The sequence below is a fragment of the Rosa rugosa genome, chromosome 6 (assembly GCF_958449725.1).
Source record: "Rosa rugosa chromosome 6, drRosRugo1.1, whole genome shotgun sequence".
Lineage (NCBI taxonomy): Eukaryota > Viridiplantae > Streptophyta > Magnoliopsida > Rosales > Rosaceae > Rosa > Rosa rugosa.
In genome coordinates, this window is record NC_084825.1 from 51,613,240 (window position 1) to 51,631,001 (window position 17,762).

Genomic DNA, 17,762 nt, shown 5'->3' on the forward strand with positions numbered 1-17,762 from the left:
GATAAGAAGTTTAACTGTTTAGGTGCCAATCAATGGAATGCTTAGGTCCTGTCCGGTACTAAACTTTGGTTCATGAATCATATTATTTGATTTCCGATCCGTTCGGTTGATTTGCACTCTAACAAGTAGATGATACACTCGATCTAGCTAAGTAATTTCTCTGTATCGTTCGAATTTTATCCAATGTACGTTCTCGCAGGGATAACTCGCATAACTAGAACACTACGTAGTTGTTAGGGTTCATTTCTGACATTACCGTGCGGACAAGCATGATGGGAAGGGATTTTAGAGAAAGAGAAAAGGCAAGTCGCTTTTAATCGGTCGTCTGCCCTCTTGCAACATATATGAGATGGATGCATCATGCATGTGCCTTTAAATGCATCATGCATGTGCCTTTAAATTTACAGATAACTTTTGCTCCATATCTGTCTGCCTGCTTTGAATGGATCCATCGTACAATTACTATATGTGAACAGATGTAAGTGTATGAAGGACAACAGGTTATGGATAATATTTATAAGCAATCTCTAGCTGCTTGAAGTGTAAAATTAATTACAATTGGTGACTATTTTTGATAGTTACTAGTTACTACATTGCTAATGTGGTATGTGAATTGGTGGTCTGACCAGGATCTAGAATCTCCTTCACTACAAGATTTCTAGCCCGGTTTATAGTCATGAAACACAGATACAAATGCTCCTCCAGCTCATCTAGCTGCTGCCTAAAGCTACAATCATTTTTCTTCAGCTGGCGTGCCACTTCGCCGCCGGCTTGGAGCCAGTCCTCCTCGCCGCGCTCCACCCAAAACTGAACCATTCCGCGCATGTGCTCAAGCTCATCGTTTAGCCGAGCAACGAGCCGGCTCACCGTCTCCAAATCCCTGTTTACTATGTAAGCTCCCTTGGTAGCCGCATCGAGCTGAGCCGCCATCCTAGCTAGTCTCCTTGACGAAGCCAAGTCGAGTGAGGTTGCTATAAGAGTTGGTGCAGCTACAACTAGTGCAAGTGCATGCGTGACAACAATTACACTTAGTGTAGTCGTTACTGCCACCAAGATGATAGCCGAGCCGGTTTGGAATTTGCTTGTGAGCCTTAGCTTAGCTCGAGTCTTATTGCGAGTTAACTCGAGCCGTTTCAGCAAATCAGAGCATCTGACTTGAATACTTTGAATTCGTTTGGGAGATAAAACAATAGAGAATTTGGTTAGTTGGTTTAGTGTCGTAGGAGCTATACAGTTATTTAGAGACTGAAGTGTAGTTCTGATGGAACGGTATTTAACACGTGTACGGTCGATATCTTTTAGTAGGAGACCACACAGGGCGGAAGCATCTGCGGTTTGGGTAAAATAGTCGGATAGAAGTGCATGGTTCTTTGGGTGGTTTCGGGTCAGTGCCAAGATCCGAGCAATCATGGTTTGATCCGGATCCAAAAGATGCTCCACGAAGAGCCGATAGGATGGGAGCCGAGCCGCAGTTGTCGACTCCATTTGAATAAGCTTGGAGCCGGTGGAATCAGCATTGGATAGCGTGACGACACGTGTCCAAAAGTCGAGGTAGGATTCGGTGCGGAAGGCATTTGCGTATTCTTCTGTTACATCCACTCCCATTGAAGAATTTGGTGTGCCGATGGGTCTTGATGACGCTTCAAAATAAATAATTTTGTGTTCATGATTTATCATGATATATGTACAGTTTAAACGAAAAATAGGGATTATAAATTATGAATAATAAGTACACCAAAAAACTTTTGGTTTTACCAGTACAAGAAATAAATTTTCGAATGCGTGCACTAAGCTTTTGCGTCATTTCGTCTTGTGAAATTGTGAAGCTAAATATTATAAAAAAAAACCACGTTGAGGAATAACAAATGAGGTTATATAGGAGAGTAAAAGTCATAACCATCAAAAACAGAAGAAAACAGAGTTAGAAAGCAGCATGTATGAAAGAGGAGAATACCAACCTTTCCAAAAAAGCACAGCGCTTTGCTTTGTTGTTATAGTGGAAAAGGAATTAAAGGGGATCAAGTAAAGGAATTCCGTTTTATACCAGCTCAAACGTGCACTTCGAAGGTTGCTTGCAAGAAAGATAGGTATGTTAAGCTTTCAATAATCATGGGCGAACCTTGTAGTGCACGGGAAGACTCGATCATGATTAGAAGTGAGCTTAAACTTCCACAAACAATCCTGAAGAAATTTCCCTTCCAATTTCGTTCAAGCAAGTCTCACCATGTAATGCGTCCCTCCCTCCAAGTGTACGTAAAGGGGTTGATTTAAGCAAGCATCACCATGTAAATGCTTCATGTATAAGTTCCACGCGCGTATTTAGTCCATGGAAGAGAGGGCCATAAGATACCAAAGACGAAATGTAATAATGTACTAGCAATCGAATCCGTGTGATGCCGCGAGATTTGTAGTCGCTAATAATTTTTTATTTAATGTTTATCAAAAATTTAATAGATTATAATACATGAATTTGAAAAAGTACGATTGAAAAGTAGACTGTGGCCGATTTGTAAACACTTATAAAACGCCTTTGGTATCATGCATATCTTAAACAGCTTGAACATGTAACAATCTACTCACCCTGTTAATGTTTCAAGTACTATTTCCTTAACACCTAAATTCTCCCATCGTTTTTGCCCTTAGTTTTCTTAAAGTGAGAATTGAAAAGAATAGAACAATTCCCCTTATATCTAGGTAAAGCTCAATCTATCCTAAATTAGTCAATTTGAAATTCAACAGAAACAGAGCTATAAATATAAATAAGAGGAATCTCATAAGCATATAAACCTAAAAAGTCCATTGGCAGAGAAACCTGAAACATCATTTGGTAAATTTGCAAGTGTAAGAAAACTTTTGTTATTGTTTCTTTCTGTGCAGTGTTCACTCGGGACACCTTCTACACGTTAACTAGAATCCTTGACGAACAAGTAACTAAACTTGAAAGAACTTACCAAAAATAAGGGGGTGTATTCAATTAGAATAGACTCGTTTTGTATTTTAAAAGTCTTTTAAAATCTTGTGGTATTCAATTAAGATTTTAAAGACTCTTCTAAAATCTTGTGGTATTTAATTGAGATTTTAACAAATCCTCTTAAATCTTGTGGTATTCAAAAGCTCAAGGATTTTATAGGATTTTATTAGATGATTGATTATGTGGGATTTTGGAGTGCTTGGTATAAATACCAAACCCTATCAGAAATCCACTCTCTAGAGGTGAGATTTTGACATCTTTAATTTGTTTTCCTCCTCATTCTGAAGACGAACTAACCTTGACGAAGACGAACTGACCTCGACTTCTGACTTCGAACTGACCTCAATCTTTCGTTATTCTCTACTAGCCAGGTAATTTCTCAATCTTTGTTTTGGTATTTGGGGTTGGAAACTAGCACTGACCATCTGGGTCGGTGCTGTACGTGCTTGGACTGGCGCATATAGTTTGACACAAACACAGTACTTATATTAATTTCTATGTACTGGGAAAAAGCAATAGGATTGGTTCATAGTTTCAATTTCTATGTACAGGGCAAGAGCAATATGATTGGTTCATAGTTTTCAATTTCTATGTCCCTGGCAAGAGCAATACAAACCGGTAAATTGTTGCTCGCACTCTGATCAATTGCTTCTTTTTAGAGTAATTAACTTTGCTCGGTCCAGCTTAACTTAGAAAATTAATGAAATAGTGAAACTAAAGCATGTCAATACAAAAATATATAACTAAGAATTAAGCGCTTCCGACGAGTAGTGCATATATAACCATGAATTCATGAATTGGCTGTAACATTGTATTTGCATATTGAGTTGGCTATAATATATATACATATTATAGTTTTTCTTCTTCTTCTTCTTCTTTGGATTGGCATTCATGTATAACTATGATTTGGCTCTTGAATTATGGCATGCATACTGTGCTAAAATGCCTAAGATGTCTCCGAATGTCTTATATTTTTGATGCATGCAGGGCATCTTCTCAACTAATTATGCAACCATACACGAGAGACCCTCTATACACTATTTACGAAAGCGTGAGAGATCTCAGGGAACCTTGTGAAACATGTTCTGCAATTTTTCTTTCACCCATCAATTTAAGGAGACATGATATAGTGAAACATGCACAGCGTAGGAAGCCAATTGATTCTACTAACCCTAAGGAAAAACTACAAGCATTTTGGAATACGGTACAATTTCAGATGGCTATTGGCTTTTCTTCTTTATCTTTCCTTTGCATCATTAATTGGAGACTCCTTCTGATTCTATGGTGTGTTCTTTGATTAGCTCTCGGTTGAACAACAAAAAGAAGTTCTTTTTGTCAAAGGTGATGCTATTCTAGCTCAAGTCAAAGTTCCAGATTCTTCAGTAAAGAAGGATTTGGAAGTACTGAAGGATTTGGAAGAATTTGCTCAGACATATGCACATTTAATCAAGTGTACCTCACAACTCAAAACTCGTCTTGCTAGCAAGTTTCAACATGAAGACCCTTATCTTACTCGCGAGAGTAATTATTTCACAGCTGCTTCTGCCCTCTTGGTAAAAGAATATTATTGTGTTTGTGATACATGTTCGTCGTTGTGATTTTGAAACTCCACTTTTAACTATTTGAATATTATTGTGTTTGATATACATATGCGTTTGTTGGGACTTGTGTGTAACTAAGAAATTGGATGCAAATGTTGAAACGCTTATCAATTCCTTTGTTATTACTTTTTGTTTGTTAATGGATGTTATACGTACATGTTTATTTTCTTGCAGGAAATTGTCGAAGCTAAATCTTCTAGGTTTCCCATAACTGTTGAAGATTTGTTTTCTATTTTAGATAAAGCAAGTGAAGGAACATTTCTGTTGGGTGAATTTTCATCAGTGAAGCAGTCTATGTTTGAGAAGAACAAAGATGATAATCATGATATTGGCCTTATTGACGTAGTTGCTTATACCAGCTTTATATTGGAAAGGCAATTGGTATTTTTTTTTTTTTTTTCTGATAAGCTCTTTTCTTATTTTCTCATTCAGTTTAAAATGTTAATCTTTCAATATCAGATACTAAATGCAGACATTATTCATGTCTGATTGAAACATGTACTACATTACTACTTGATCTGACTAGTTTGTTTATGGTATTTTTTTTTGGTTGTTTTTTATTGCTCAATCAGTTAGAAGAGGAGCGTAATCATTTCAAGTTGGTAAGGCAATCTCTCTTACTTTATGTGATTTTACTTCCACGTCGTCTATGTTGTTTTTATGTTTAAATGTTGTATTCATTATACATTGCTCAGCTGGAAGAAAAAGCTAAGGCAAGTTATGAGGAGCTGATTAACGAAGAAGCTGCAGAGAGAAGGTTTTTTCTTTCTTCTGTGCTTTCTTTTACTCGGTACTTCGGTAGAAAGTGGAAATTACTTATCGATGCATGGAACATAATTTTTGAAGGCAACTACATTGTCCTGAAATTTTTTGAAGCTTCAAGCATTTCCAAATTCGCATATACACATTTCTTTATAATTAGTCCTCTGATTTTAGTTTTTAAATCTCAACAGTCAAAAAGCAAAGAAAAAGAAAAAGAAACAGCCAAAAGGTCAAAGAGATTGCACATGCAAACATTGACATCAACTCGTGGAACACCAATGCCAATTGAACTGTCATGTTCTCCGACTTTGCAGAATGTTTCGTCCTGATGGCAAAACCAGAATCTTCATAGCCTGAAACAAGCCATGGTGTTGATGGCTTGATGCAACTAGCTTGCAGGATTTGTCTTTTCAAGGATACTATATATCTAGCTAGCTTGCATGTCAATAATAGATGGTGAAAAGTTATTTTTCCATCTTTCTGGGTGATCTTTTTTTTATGGTTGGTTTTCTAATTGGAATTAATGGGAAAGATGTCATATCACTTGTGAAATAGTGATTAACTAGGTAAAAAGGCCCGCGCGATGCTGCGGGTCTTTTAGTTGCAATAATAATTGGTATATTGTAGCAAAAAAATAAAAAAAATGAATGAGAAAACAAAGAAGAATAGCAAAAAGCTTTATGTACATTGATCAATAATGTACAAAATGTCTGCTATCTTGGTTGATTGTTTCTCAGGGACCATTAGCATTACAAAAAACATAGGACTCTGACAACCAGTGCTTATATGTACATAGCATGACATTGTTTTTCAAGGACAGTTAGCATTACAAAAACCCATAGATATTGGTCCTTATCACAAAACAAAAAGTTGCATTGCAAAGCAGAAGTGGTTAGGTAAGGTCTTCGGTGTCAGATTGAGCCAATGTATTTGTGCTGGTCTGATCTGATGGTTCAAAGTTGTCACTGAAATATACAGAGCACATGAAGGTTATATATAAAAGATTGGGTCATTAATTAAGGGATGCTTAAATTGAATGGACAGAGTAGATATAAAATGCAGAAAATAAGTGGAAAGGAAATTTAACGTGAGGATTTTAAAACTTGCCTTTTCGGGTTCTTGCTTGGTTTTGCTTTGAACAATTCCTTCCTCTTCTTTCCAAACCTAAGAGGATTTCGCGTGGAAGTTGTTGGTTCGATATCTTGGGTTGGTGTGAACTTGTGAACATCTTTGTATATCCCCTTTATAAGGAAATCTCTTTTTGTTCCTGGCTTCAATTTCAGCAGTTTGACTGTCCTTCTAATTGAAGAATTTTCGGCGCCATAACTGCATTGAAAACTACTGGTTAGCCAAGAACTCCAAACTGTTATGATACCACCGAAACTCTTTTCTCCCTGGATCAAATCATGATGACACAAAAAAGTAGATCAAACCACAGTATATAAAAGTAAAGCATCTGCAGAAAGTCTGTTATCTGTGGATCAAAGGATAACCTAAAAACTGGATATTTGCTTACAGTATATAAAAATAACTCATGGAAGAAACCATTAAATCACTGAAATTTGCTCACAGTATGTAAAAGTAACTCACAATCTGTCGTCACTATATGATTAATTGCAGCAATATTTATCTTTCGTTGTCCTACAATAATTCCAAGCAGAGCGCGGGCTACATTAAGATTGTTGCTACATTAGAAGTAACTGACAATTCGCGATTTCAATTTAATATTTTAAATAACATACACATTTTATTCTAAGTATTTCTACCAATTTAGGCAGGTTTATCAGTCACTGTGAGTAGAACCCCATGTTCAAACCGGTGTTTACTGGAGTGCGAATTGTTTGTTAACGAATGTATGCAAAGCAGAGATTCAATAGGGTTTAGCACAAAAAAGAGAAATGAGAAACAAAATACAAAATTATGATTTAGTACAAATCCACCTACAGAATGAAAACAAAAACTTTAGCACAAAAAATTCAGTAATCAATAATCTCAAAATTGATACCTGAATTTGAAATAGCCAAAGGGCTTGATAGCACGCTGTCCCAAAGAGCTGCACAATAAAAGAGAACTACTTAAAAAATATGTTTCATACCAAAACACCCATAAATCCAACAACAATAAATAAATAAAAAGAAAGAAGGTAAAAACTCAATATTTTGCATCTTCCTGTATACATCAATAGTTAACTCTATATCAGTTTTCCATACTTATAATAATAAATATAGACAAATAAATAAATAAAGACAAAAACATCAGAAAATCTGTATTAATGCTAATAGCAAATATTAATCAACAAAAGAAAATAAAAATCACATACCTAAAGAAGTATACAACATTGAAATAATACCAAACAATGTGCAAAGGAACAGCGGCGATAGAACCACACGAACACCTTTCTGCATAGAATCTAGAAAACAAAACTCAAATTATAAGGCAACAATGTGTGAAGTAAATATATAAATTTTATTTTTGATCTGGTAATTAAATAGATAGAAAGGGAAAGGGAAAGGCACGTCATTGAGGAAAATAGCAACTAAAAAGAACTAAATTTTAAATGGCTTCTCTTTCAATTAGAATCTGCTTCTTAATCTTTACCATCAGATATAAATTACCAAGATGCTCAACAGATACTCTGATTCAAGAAAGGATTGAATGAGACCATCCCAAATACTGAACAATCTATCCATGAACATCCAAAATACTTATTAAAGTTATATTATCATTGTCCTCACTCCTCACTTTTCTTCAGTAACAGGATTGAAAAAACAGAAACCCCAGCAATATCCAACTACTTATGGTATGAGAAGAGAAGAAGAAGAAGAACCAAAAAAAAAAAATTCACAAAAAGCAGATTTTGCCATCTAAGATTATGAATAAAGCTATTCAAACACCAATGCATATCTTTAGTTAATAAAGTCTTATTCTAGAATCACATGATACTAAATTCATACCATTCAAATACTCACTTTAAATTCAGCCATCTGTATAGAAAAGCCTACTTGCTAATTCATAAAAGTACATTCTTAGTTCGACAGAACAAATTCATAGAAAACACATGACGAATCAGTGTTTGGCCTTTTCTTTTACTTTTCATATTAATCTCATTTCAACAATTAATAGTAAAGAGATTACTCATATGCCAAAGAGGAACTGTCGTATGAGAAGTTTAAAACCTGACAGTGAAATTTCACTCATCACATGTATATGTATATATGTACATATTTTCATATATAAAACAAACCATAAGAAGTGTTCTCTGAAATAACTCAGATGGCCAAACAAAACAGCAATCAAAGTCACATAGAAATGACAAAGCTAGCCTCTTTATGATTGTTATGAACAACGTTAACAAAAGCAAGAAAGATGGGCAATTAGCAGATTAAAGAAGAAAGAACAAAAGGGTAAAAGCCAATCACAAAACTGCAATCATGTCCCTCACAACCTATAATCTGAGAACCGAACTAATAGCCATATAGTTGTCCTTCACCTCAAACAAAAGATGCAAATTTGATCAAAAATCGAACTCAACAGATATAGTTTACTTTGTTAAGTTTCTAGGGTTATAATCTTGCAATGTCAGGATGTAAATTATATTATGTATGAAATAGGTACCGATAATCAGTACTGAAAATGAAGACAGGGTTCAGTTTTCAACTGCTGAGGGAACATATTCAAAATCCTCAGTTCTTTTTTGGATATACAGTACTAACACCCAAAGCCACTCTATTATTATCTTCTCCCAAACTTGAATCTGTACAAAACTAAAATAATCAAAACACCAAACAAAACTAACCAAATTAAATGAACCTGGAGGTAAATCTCCAGCAAAGAGTCCAAAAGCTAGACCTCTTTCTTCTTCACTGAAAAATCAATGAACTGAACTTTGACTGTATCTTTCCTTGAGAATCTCGACAAAGCTTACAAAACAAAACAAAACCATATCAGATACATTAACAATCAACACCAACCAATCTGATAAAAAATAACAAACTAAATTCAAGAAATCAAGCAAGCCACTATTTAATGTCTGAGAAACTAAGTCACAGAGTCAGCTGCAGTTTGATCTGAGTGTTGCAGGGTCAAAATAAGCAGAGCAGTTGTCAACGTTTAGTCACAACAGGAAACTAAACTCGTCGCTCAAAACAATGGTGAGCCAGTATGTAATGAAGGCTTTTCAATTATTAACCATGAGAAAAGTAGCTTCAAATCTGTTCAATTAATCATCCAGATTCTAAACTGGAAGACAAACAAAAAAAAATTTCTAAAATATAAAAATACATATCAGTTGAAAATCAACTGTAACAAAAGACCCAAACATATAAACAGTATTTCTAAAACTGAAATAGCTTCAAATGTTTAATTTCAATTAATCAACCGGATTCCATATCAATTGGGGATTAACCATAACAGGCATATCAAAAGTAGCAAAAACAGTAAGTAAAAGAGAAAAACTTCCAAAAACTGGAATTGGAGTTACCATGAATCAAAAGCTTTGAATCGTAATGGTAGAGGCAATCCCTTTTGAACAATATTGGTTGTGAATTCTGGAAGCATGAACATGGAGAGTTTCGTTTTCAACTGTTTGAGGCTTTTGTCTTCTACTTTTGATCTTTGAGGAGTGAGTAGTCGACTGAAAGCACCAAGGGCAAAAGCATCATTTACTCCAGTGAACAGTCCACGCCTTTTAGATTATTTATATATTTATTTATAATCCATATTGTTTTGATTTGGTTTTTAGATATATCAATGAATTCATTTGATTGATTAGATGAGATTGATGCTAGCTGCTGGATGGACATACAAAAGAAAACTCCAATGATCCACATCTTACATTAAATCAGTAGTGTGATATGAATCTGAACGTACTATGAAATAAAACCAAAAACACAAGTTTATCTGAACTATGACTTAAAATTAATGCCACTAAAGCTGCAATTTAATTTCCATAGTTTCATCGATCCCGTGGCTTCACGTACAGTTCAGGAACTAGGTACATATATATATATATAGCTGGGTTTATTGATCACTTATTGCTGCTATAAATTAAATCTTGACAGAACAGATGATTTGTTTAGGATATGAATCCCTAATTGTATAGCAGATGTTTAATTTAGGCTTATCATGCTAATGGTATTAGCTTAAGAACTTAATTACAAGATAGAAGTCCTTACTTTAAACAGTACACATCGAATTCAGTTCAAATGGAAACAGGACCCTTGCTGATCAATTCTAGGCCATCACGATTGGAGACCTTGAGCTCTTCAGTAGTACTGCTTCCCTTTCACACAAGGTCATCGGGGAGCCTCTATATATTTTGCTTTACAGCTGGTTTGCCTCGATTATTAATAAGGGAATGCATATGTTTTCTCAGTATGTGTTTTTGGGATCATAAAATCTCAGATTTTCGGAATTCTAAGCCTTGCATTACAGAATATAAGATGCAAAGCCATTCATAAACTATGTACAACTACTGTGTTGTAGTTCAACTTAATTATATACAAGGTTACGGCAACTGCTCCAAGAATACCTTGAGATCAAGCATATTGGTATGCATATACAATGATCGAGCTTGGATCATCCTATCTATCACCTCGATCATCGATCCTTACACCAGTTTACTTTCTTGCATGCCATTCCAATAAGTTCAGCAACATCACATGGGAAGATCTATGACATGGCATGTATAGATATGTTGATCTGTTTTTGTGTTAGAAGTAGGCACTTATGGCTCCCGTTTGTATATATTGTATTCCCACTTCTGACATTACCATTCCACTTGTTTGTGTCTTTTTCGCCAATGTTCTCTAGCTGCTTGAAGTGTAAAATTAATTACACTTGGCATGGTGACTATTTTTTATAGTTACTAGTTACTACATTGCTAATGTGGTATATATGTGAATTGGTGGTCTGACCAGGATCTAGAATCTCCTTCACTACAAGATTTCTAGCCCGGTTTATAGTCATGAAACACAGATACAAATGCTCCTCCAGCTCATCTAGCTGCTGCCTAAAGCTACAATCATTTTTCTTCAGCTGGCGTGCCACTTCGCCGCCGGCTTGGAGCCAGTCCTCCTCGCCGCGCTCCACCCAAAACTGAACCATTCCGCGCATGTGCTCAAGCTCATCGTTTAGCCGAGCCACGAGCCGGCTCACCGTCTCCAAATCCTTGTTTACTATGTAAGCTCCCTTGGTAGCCGCATCGAGCTGAGCCGCCATCCTAGCTAGTCTCCTCGACGAAGCCAAGTCGAGTGAGGTTGCTATAAGAGTTGGTGCAGCTACAACTAGTGCAAGTGCATGCGTGACAACAATTACACTTAGTGTAGCCGTTACTGCCACCAAGATGATAGCCGAGCCGGTTTGGAATTTGCCTATGAGCCTTAGCTTAGCTCGAGTCTTATTGCGAGTTAACTCGAGCCGTTTCAGCAAATCGGAGCATCTGATTTGAATACTTTGAATTCGTTTGGGAGATAAAACAATAGAGAATTTGGTTAGTTGGTTTAGTGTCGTAGGAGCAAGACAATTATTTAGAGACTGAAGTGTAGTTCTGATGGAACGGTATTTAACACGTGTACGGTCGATATCTTTTAGTAGGAGACCACACAGTGCGGAAGCATCTGCGGTTTGGGTAAAATAGTCGGATAGAAGTGCATGGTTCTTTGGGTGGTTTCGGGTCAGTGCCAAGATCCGAGTAATCAAGGTTTGATCCGGATCCAAAAGATGCTCCACGAAGAGCCGATAGGATGGGAGCCGAGCCGCAGTTGTCGACTCCATTTGAATAAGCTTGGAGCCGGTGGAATCAGCATTGGATAGCGTGACGACACGTGTCCAAAAGTCGAGGTACGATTCGGTGCGGAAGGCATTAGCATATTCTTCTGTTACATCCACTCCCATTGAAGAATTTGGTGTGCCGATGGGTCTTGATGATGCTTCAAAATAAATAATTTTGTGTTCATGATTTATCATGATATATGTACAGTTTAAACGAAAAATAGGGATTATAAATTATGAATGATAAGTACACCAAAAAACTTTTGGTTTTACCAGTACAAGAAATAAATTTTCGGATGCGTGCACTAAGCTTTTGCGTCATTTCGTCTTGTGAAATTGTGAAGCTAAATATTATAAAAAAAAAAAAGCCACGTTGAGGAATAACAAATGAGGTTATATAGGAGAGTAAAAGTCATAACCATCAAAAACAGAAGAAAACAGAGTTAGAAAGCAGCATGTATGAAAGAGGAGAATACCAACCTTTCCAAAAGAGCACAGCGCTTTGCTTTGTTGTTATAGTGGAAAAGGAATTAAAGGGGATCAAGTAAAGGAATTCCGTTTTATACCAGCTCAAACGTGCACTTCGAAGGTTGCTTGCAAGAAAGATAGGTATGCTAAGCTTTCAATAATCATGGACGAACCTTGTAGTGCACGGGAAGACTCGATCATGATTAGAAGTGAGCTTAAGCTTCCACGTACAAACAATCCTGAAGAAATCTCCCTTCCAATTTCGTTCAAGCAAGTCTCACCATGTAATGCGTCCCTCCCTCCAAGTGTAAAGGGGTTGATTTAAGCAAGCATCACCAGGGCCGGTCCTGAGATTCTAACGACCTGAGGCGAAGAATTAAAATGTGGTCTCTCATGTGTTTTGAATTCAATCGAGAAAAAAAAAAAATAACGTGTATTGATTAAAATGAATTGAACAAAAATATTTAATTTTTATTCATACATAAATTTTTAAAATACAAAAATTGTCTATATGAAAAAGGATAAGGAAAGCTGGGCGGCAATGTGTTAGAAGAAAAGGAAAAGGAGAAAGTTATGTCAATAATTCATTGGAAGGAAAAAAAAAAAAAAGTGAAAGGTGCTCTAACCCAGGCTGTGAGGAAAGGAGAAATTATTGACTTAATTCAGTGAATTTATTGAAAAGGAAACAAAAAAAGTGAAATGTAAGATCCCATGGTCGAACCCAGGTGGTGAAGTAGCAAGAATAACAGGGCTACCGCTGGTGCTAGACGTTTTCCTCTGTTCGTTTTAGCAAAACAGCCAAAATATATTCGCAATACGTATAAACAAAATTAAACCTCAGAGGCCCCCGGAGACTAGTGGCCTGAGACGGCTGCCTCAGGCGGCAGCCCTCAGGGCCGGCCTTGAGCATCACCATGTAAATGCTTCATGTATAAGTTCCACGCGCGTATTAGTCCATGGAAGAGAGGGCCATAAGATACCAAAGACGAGATGTAATAATGTACTAGCAATCGAATCCGTGTGATGCCGCGAGATTTGTAGTCGCTAATAATTTTTTATTTAATGTTTATCAAAAATTTAATAGATTATAATACATGAGTTTGAAAAAGTACGATTGAAAAGTAGACTGTGGCCGATTTGTAAACACTTATAAAACGCCTTTGGTATCATGCATATCTTAAACAGCTTGAACATGTAACAATCTACTTACCCTGTTAATGTTTCAAGTACTATTTCCTTAACACCTAAATTCTCCCATGGTTTTTGCCCTTAGTTTTCTTAAAGTGAGAATTGAAAAGAATAGAACAATTTCCCTTATATCTAGGTAAAGCTCAATCTATCCTAAATTAGTCAATTTGAAATTCAACAGAAACTGAGCTATAAATAGAAATAAGAGGAATCTCATAAGCATATTAACCTAAAAAGTCCATAGGCAGAGAAACCTGAAACATCATTTGGTAAATTTGCAAGTGTAAGAAAACTTTTGTTATTGTTTCTTTCTGTGCAGTGTTCACTCGGGACACCTTCTATACGTTAACTAGAATCCTTGACGAACAAGTAACTAAACTTGAAAGAACTTACCAAAAATAAGGGAGGTGTATTCAATTAGAATAGACTCGTTTTGTATTTTAAAAGTCCTTTAAAATCTTGTGGTATTCAATTAAGATTTTAAAAACTCTTCTAAAATCTTGTGGTATTTAATTGAGATTTTAAAAAATCCTCTTAAATCTTGTGGTATTCAATTAAGATTTTAAAGACTCTTCTAAAATTTTGTGGTATTTAATTGAGATTTTAAAAAATCCTCTTAAATCTTGTGGTATTCCAAAGCTCAAAGATTTTATAGGATTTTATTAGATGATTGATTCTGTGGGATTCTGGAGTGCTTGGTATAAATACCAAACCCTATCAAAAATCCACTTTCTAGAGGTGAGATTTGGGTGAGCTTGATGGGATCTTCCGCAAGTACTCCTCGTCATTCTCTGCTGATCGAATCTTTGCGGAATGCTGGGATAAAACCCTTAGAAACTACTGCCGCTTCCTGTTCTTGGACGTTGAACGACTATATAAATCAGAGTCATGTTTCCTCACGATGGCAGCAAAACGGTCGTCCCATTCCTTTGTGTATTGAATTCCTTAGGTTTGTTCAACATGCTGCAACAACTCTTAAGCTGATAAACTTCTTTTTTTTCCTTTTCTTGGCCAGCTCTTAAGCTAGCTGTCGCTGATAGACTACATGCACGATAAATATTCTCGTCTTCTAATTTATATATTTTTAATATGTATACTGTGCATATATAGGTCCATTATTGTTGAATTCGCTCGATTGGAGTCCATTGGAATAAAGCATGGATTCATCGGACCTGAGCATTTCGACATCGACGACGACGGCAGACTCAAGGTCGTCAAAATTCCACCACCTACTAGTCTAATGAGAGAAGTAACGGCCAGCGATAGGACATACAGGGAAGTAATTCGAGAAAATCTGGTTTTAAAATTACTTGGCGACCCAAACACGTATGGAGCTGAAGAGTACAGGCACTTTGTTCAAAGTATAACCTCAATAAATCTGTAAGTTGAATTTAAGAGTTTGCTGCAGCCTGAGTGTATATATTTTGGTTTCTTTTATTATTAGTCAAAGTATTAACCTTTATTGATTACTTCTTCTTTACTCTGAAGGTTTAAGAACCTGTGGTATCATCCTTCATTGCAGTCATCAATGGAAAAGTTCCATTTCCCCCTTGATGCCAAGATTTGGCTTAATTGCCATGATCTTTGTCGCGAGTGGAAAAATAAGTGGAGAAACATGTCCAACAAAGATAGGCCGTATTACAAATATACTATGGAAGAGCTGAAAGAGAAGATCGGAGCTTACTCAAACGGTTTTCTTCGTGTTGTTTTGGATATGGAAACGGAAACAAAAGAGAAAGAAAGACTTCATGAAATAAGAGCTGAGCAACGGCCGGAATATTTGAGAAAAGAGAAGAAGCAAAAGAATAGAGTTGACGTGGTCACAATATTTAAAATAGTAAGGAATATTACCATTCGCATAGTTGAGACGCTCAGGAAAGCTGGAGAAGAAGTTATGGTATGTACCCAAATTACATGACATTCTTTTTTTTTTTTTTTGGCTAAAAATTACACTGCAGTCTTTGAAAGAAATATAATATGTATCTTCGCTTATTCACAGACTCAATTACAAGTCGTAAAAGCTCTTCAAGAATTATTCCCTGGGTTTCTCCTCGATTTGTATGATTTTCTTGTGCGCATTGACAATGCCAACTTGGGATTCCTGTATGTACCATCCATAACGGCCAGTCAGTATTGAGGTATTTTAGTTTTTCTGATCCATTATGTCTTTAATATGAGAAATTAGTCGAACCGGCCTCCAACAATATCCCCATTGATTGTACAATTTTTTAATTTTTTTTTTGGAATGATTTGTACAAGAATATTAACCACTCGAATTTTATGGTCATCATTCCTTAAATATTCTAAAAGTGGATGATCAGGTAAACACCACTCAACTGACTCAAAATTTGTATTAATTCACTTTGTTTTTTCTACAGGTATTGGCAAGCAGTTAAATGGTGAGACCTCAGGAAGAAGGAAGAAAAAAAAACATTGCCAATATAGATGCTTTATTTGCAACTAGGAGGACTATACTTCAGCTAGACTTACTTCGGTCACCTGGCCTGGCCATAAAAACGTTTGTCATGGATAATAGCAGTTTAGACTTGATTTTTATCAGTTTGTGTAATAGCAAGTTTGCTTATAGAGGTGAAATCACTCCTTACAATCATAGAAAAATTAGTGTGAATCGTAAAAATTGAGGATTGTAATTTAATTATGACGCCCATATTGATTTGCTTAGTTGTTTATTTTTTCATTGAGGATTGTAATTTAATTATGATGCCAATATTAATTTGTTTTTCCTTTCTTTTAAAAAAAATAAATAAAAAAAAACTTTAGCCCACCTCACCTTTACATATGTCGTGAGAATCAAATCTATAACCTTTACAATATTGGAATTATAAATTACCAACAGGTGACAGCTCACTAACATTTTGTTTAGTTTTTCATTTCAATTTTGTTGGTTCTTTTGGTAATTATTTTAGTTTGTGGGTTGGTTCTTTGTTTGTTAAAAAAAAAAAAAAATCTTTGTTTCTACTTGTTGATTAATTTATCGACATATAAATGTTGCCCACGTACGTACTTATGTAGTTTAAGTGTGTGGACAAAATGTAAAATGAAATTTCCCTCATTAATCATTACTAAGAGATATTCATGCCTAACATTTGCAGTATTTAACAAAAAATGCCCAACACATTAATATAGCGAAGTCTAAATATCTATGGATCGAAGTCCCTAGCTTTTTCTTTTTTTTTCTGTGTCTTGAAAGTTGGTCGAAGTCCATATATTCAAAGGAATCAGTCACTACTCACTAGAGATATTTCCCTCATGTTTAAGAATATATCGACAAGGGTGATTTTATTTACACATCCTTTTTTCTTCATATACATTCTCATTTAGCTTTTCTTTTTTGGTAAAATTAAATTCCCCTAATACCATTCCAAGAATTTAAATAAATAAAATAAATATAAAACAAGAAGAGAGACGTTGCAATCTAGGTTGACGAGCGACGAAATCAAAGCGGCAAAGGGGCGAAACTTTTTTTCTTCTCCTACACCAATATTTGCATCATGTCTTATTTTTTCAGATTAATTGTTAAAAATTATGGTTTATCTTTCCTATTAAAATTACCAGAATTGATCTTTAGTCTTGATCATGATGTTCTTCTTGATTTCTATGACACTAATTTTGATGAGAACGAATTGATCAGCTTGATTGGGTTAGTTGGCTTACAGTTTTGTTAAGATAGTTTTCTTCCATAAGTTTTGTTGAATTGCATTCAGTTTGAAGTTAATTAACTAATTGCCTAATGACCAAGTGATGAAATCGTTTGAATAGAAGATTGTTATCAATGTTGTATTCTTCCACTTCGAATATTAAGTTCACTTGAATTCCATTGTAAGTGGAGCAGTATTATTATTATTTTTTGTCGCTTAAAAATATTATTTTTTGAAAGGAAAAAGACAACTACAAAAGGGGGACATGAAGCCAATACCCCTTAGGGAAAAGAAAAAATAAAATTCAAAAGGCATGACCAATTGAATCAAAGGTTTAGACGC

General features: G+C 35.6%; 4 protein-coding genes and 1 long non-coding RNA gene across 7 annotated transcripts; 2 read left to right on the top strand and 3 right to left on the bottom strand.

Moving 5' to 3' along the window:
• Positions 1-480: 480 nt before the first annotated feature.
• On the bottom strand, positions 481-1,988 carry LOC133717421 (UPF0496 protein At3g49070-like). 2 transcript variants are annotated; one of them, XM_062144131.1, is made up of 3 exons: positions 1,959-1,988; positions 1,756-1,826; positions 481-1,640 (listed from the first exon to the last, which is right to left on the bottom strand). In XM_062144131.1, exons 2-3 carry the CDS (start codon positions 1,802-1,804, stop codon positions 589-591), a joined length of 1,101 nt encoding a protein of 366 aa, XP_062000115.1. In that variant the 5' UTR covers positions 1,805-1,826; positions 1,959-1,988; the 3' UTR covers positions 481-588. The 2 variants fall into 2 exon arrangements, with proteins under 2 accessions (XP_062000115.1, XP_062000114.1); XM_062144130.1 differs by lacking the exon at positions 1,959-1,988 and having other exon boundaries at positions 1,756-1,942.
• Positions 1,989-3,160: 1,172 nt separating this feature from the next.
• LOC133718184 (uncharacterized) lies at positions 3,161-5,866 on the top strand. Of its 2 annotated transcripts, XM_062144994.1 has the most exons (8): positions 3,161-3,342; positions 3,523-3,589; positions 3,959-4,175; positions 4,273-4,524; positions 4,747-4,953; positions 5,145-5,174; positions 5,268-5,329; positions 5,526-5,866. In XM_062144994.1, the coding sequence occupies exons 3-8, from the start codon at positions 3,978-3,980 to the stop codon at positions 5,590-5,592; spliced, it is 816 nt and encodes a 271-aa protein (XP_062000978.1). In that variant the 5' UTR covers positions 3,161-3,342; positions 3,523-3,589; positions 3,959-3,977; the 3' UTR covers positions 5,593-5,866. The 2 variants fall into 2 exon arrangements, with proteins under 2 accessions (XP_062000978.1, XP_062000979.1); XM_062144995.1 differs by lacking the exon at positions 3,523-3,589.
• A 576-nt stretch (positions 5,867-6,442) lies between these two features.
• On the bottom strand, positions 6,443-9,981 carry LOC133715951 (uncharacterized). Its single transcript, XR_009849281.1, has 5 exons — positions 9,815-9,981; positions 9,131-9,254; positions 7,655-7,744; positions 7,340-7,387; positions 6,443-6,660 (listed from the first exon to the last, which is right to left on the bottom strand). It is a non-coding gene; the product is annotated as an uncharacterized LOC133715951 (long non-coding RNA).
• A 1,197-nt stretch (positions 9,982-11,178) lies between these two features.
• LOC133717615 (UPF0496 protein At3g49070-like) lies at positions 11,179-12,618 on the bottom strand. The gene is made up of 3 exons (XM_062144327.1): positions 12,586-12,618; positions 12,379-12,449; positions 11,179-12,263 (listed from the first exon to the last, which is right to left on the bottom strand). Exons 2-3 carry the CDS (start codon positions 12,425-12,427, stop codon positions 11,185-11,187), a joined length of 1,128 nt encoding a protein of 375 aa, XP_062000311.1. The 5' UTR covers positions 12,428-12,449; positions 12,586-12,618; the 3' UTR covers positions 11,179-11,184.
• A 1,869-nt stretch (positions 12,619-14,487) lies between these two features.
• Positions 14,488-16,534, top strand: LOC133718400 (uncharacterized). Its single transcript, XM_062145240.1, has 5 exons — positions 14,488-14,710; positions 14,872-15,141; positions 15,250-15,658; positions 15,761-15,899; positions 16,140-16,534. The coding sequence occupies exons 1-4, from the start codon at positions 14,520-14,522 to the stop codon at positions 15,896-15,898; spliced, it is 1,008 nt and encodes a 335-aa protein (XP_062001224.1). The 5' UTR covers positions 14,488-14,519; the 3' UTR covers position 15,899; positions 16,140-16,534.
• Positions 16,535-17,762: the final 1,228 nt, after the last annotated feature.

Coding starts and splice junctions, on each gene's coding strand:
- LOC133718184 (XM_062144994.1), top strand. CDS start 3,978: ATGCAACCATACACGAGAGACCCTCTATACACTATTTACGAAAGCGTG. Junction 4,176..4,272: donor TACAAGCATTTTGGAATACG/GTACAATTTCAG, acceptor TTCTTTGATTAG/CTCTCGGTTGAACAACAAAA. Junction 4,525..4,746: donor CAGCTGCTTCTGCCCTCTTG/GTAAAAGAATAT, acceptor ATTTTCTTGCAG/GAAATTGTCGAAGCTAAATC.
- LOC133717615 (XM_062144327.1), bottom strand. CDS start 12,427: ATGACGCAAAAGCTTAGTGCACGCATCCGAAAATTTATTTCTTGTACT. Junction 12,264..12,378: donor AAAATTTATTTCTTGTACTG/GTAAAACCAAAA, acceptor TTTATTTTGAAG/CATCATCAAGACCCATCGGC.
- LOC133718400 (XM_062145240.1), top strand. CDS start 14,520: ATGGGATCTTCCGCAAGTACTCCTCGTCATTCTCTGCTGATCGAATCT. Junction 14,711..14,871: donor TTGTGTATTGAATTCCTTAG/GTTTGTTCAACA, acceptor GTGCATATATAG/GTCCATTATTGTTGAATTCG. Junction 15,142..15,249: donor AGTATAACCTCAATAAATCT/GTAAGTTGAATT, acceptor TTTACTCTGAAG/GTTTAAGAACCTGTGGTATC.
- LOC133717421 (XM_062144130.1), bottom strand. CDS start 1,900: ATGGTTATGACTTTTACTCTCCTATATAACCTCATTTGTTATTCCTCA. Junction 1,641..1,755: donor AAAATTTATTTCTTGTACTG/GTAAAACCAAAA, acceptor TTTATTTTGAAG/CGTCATCAAGACCCATCGGC.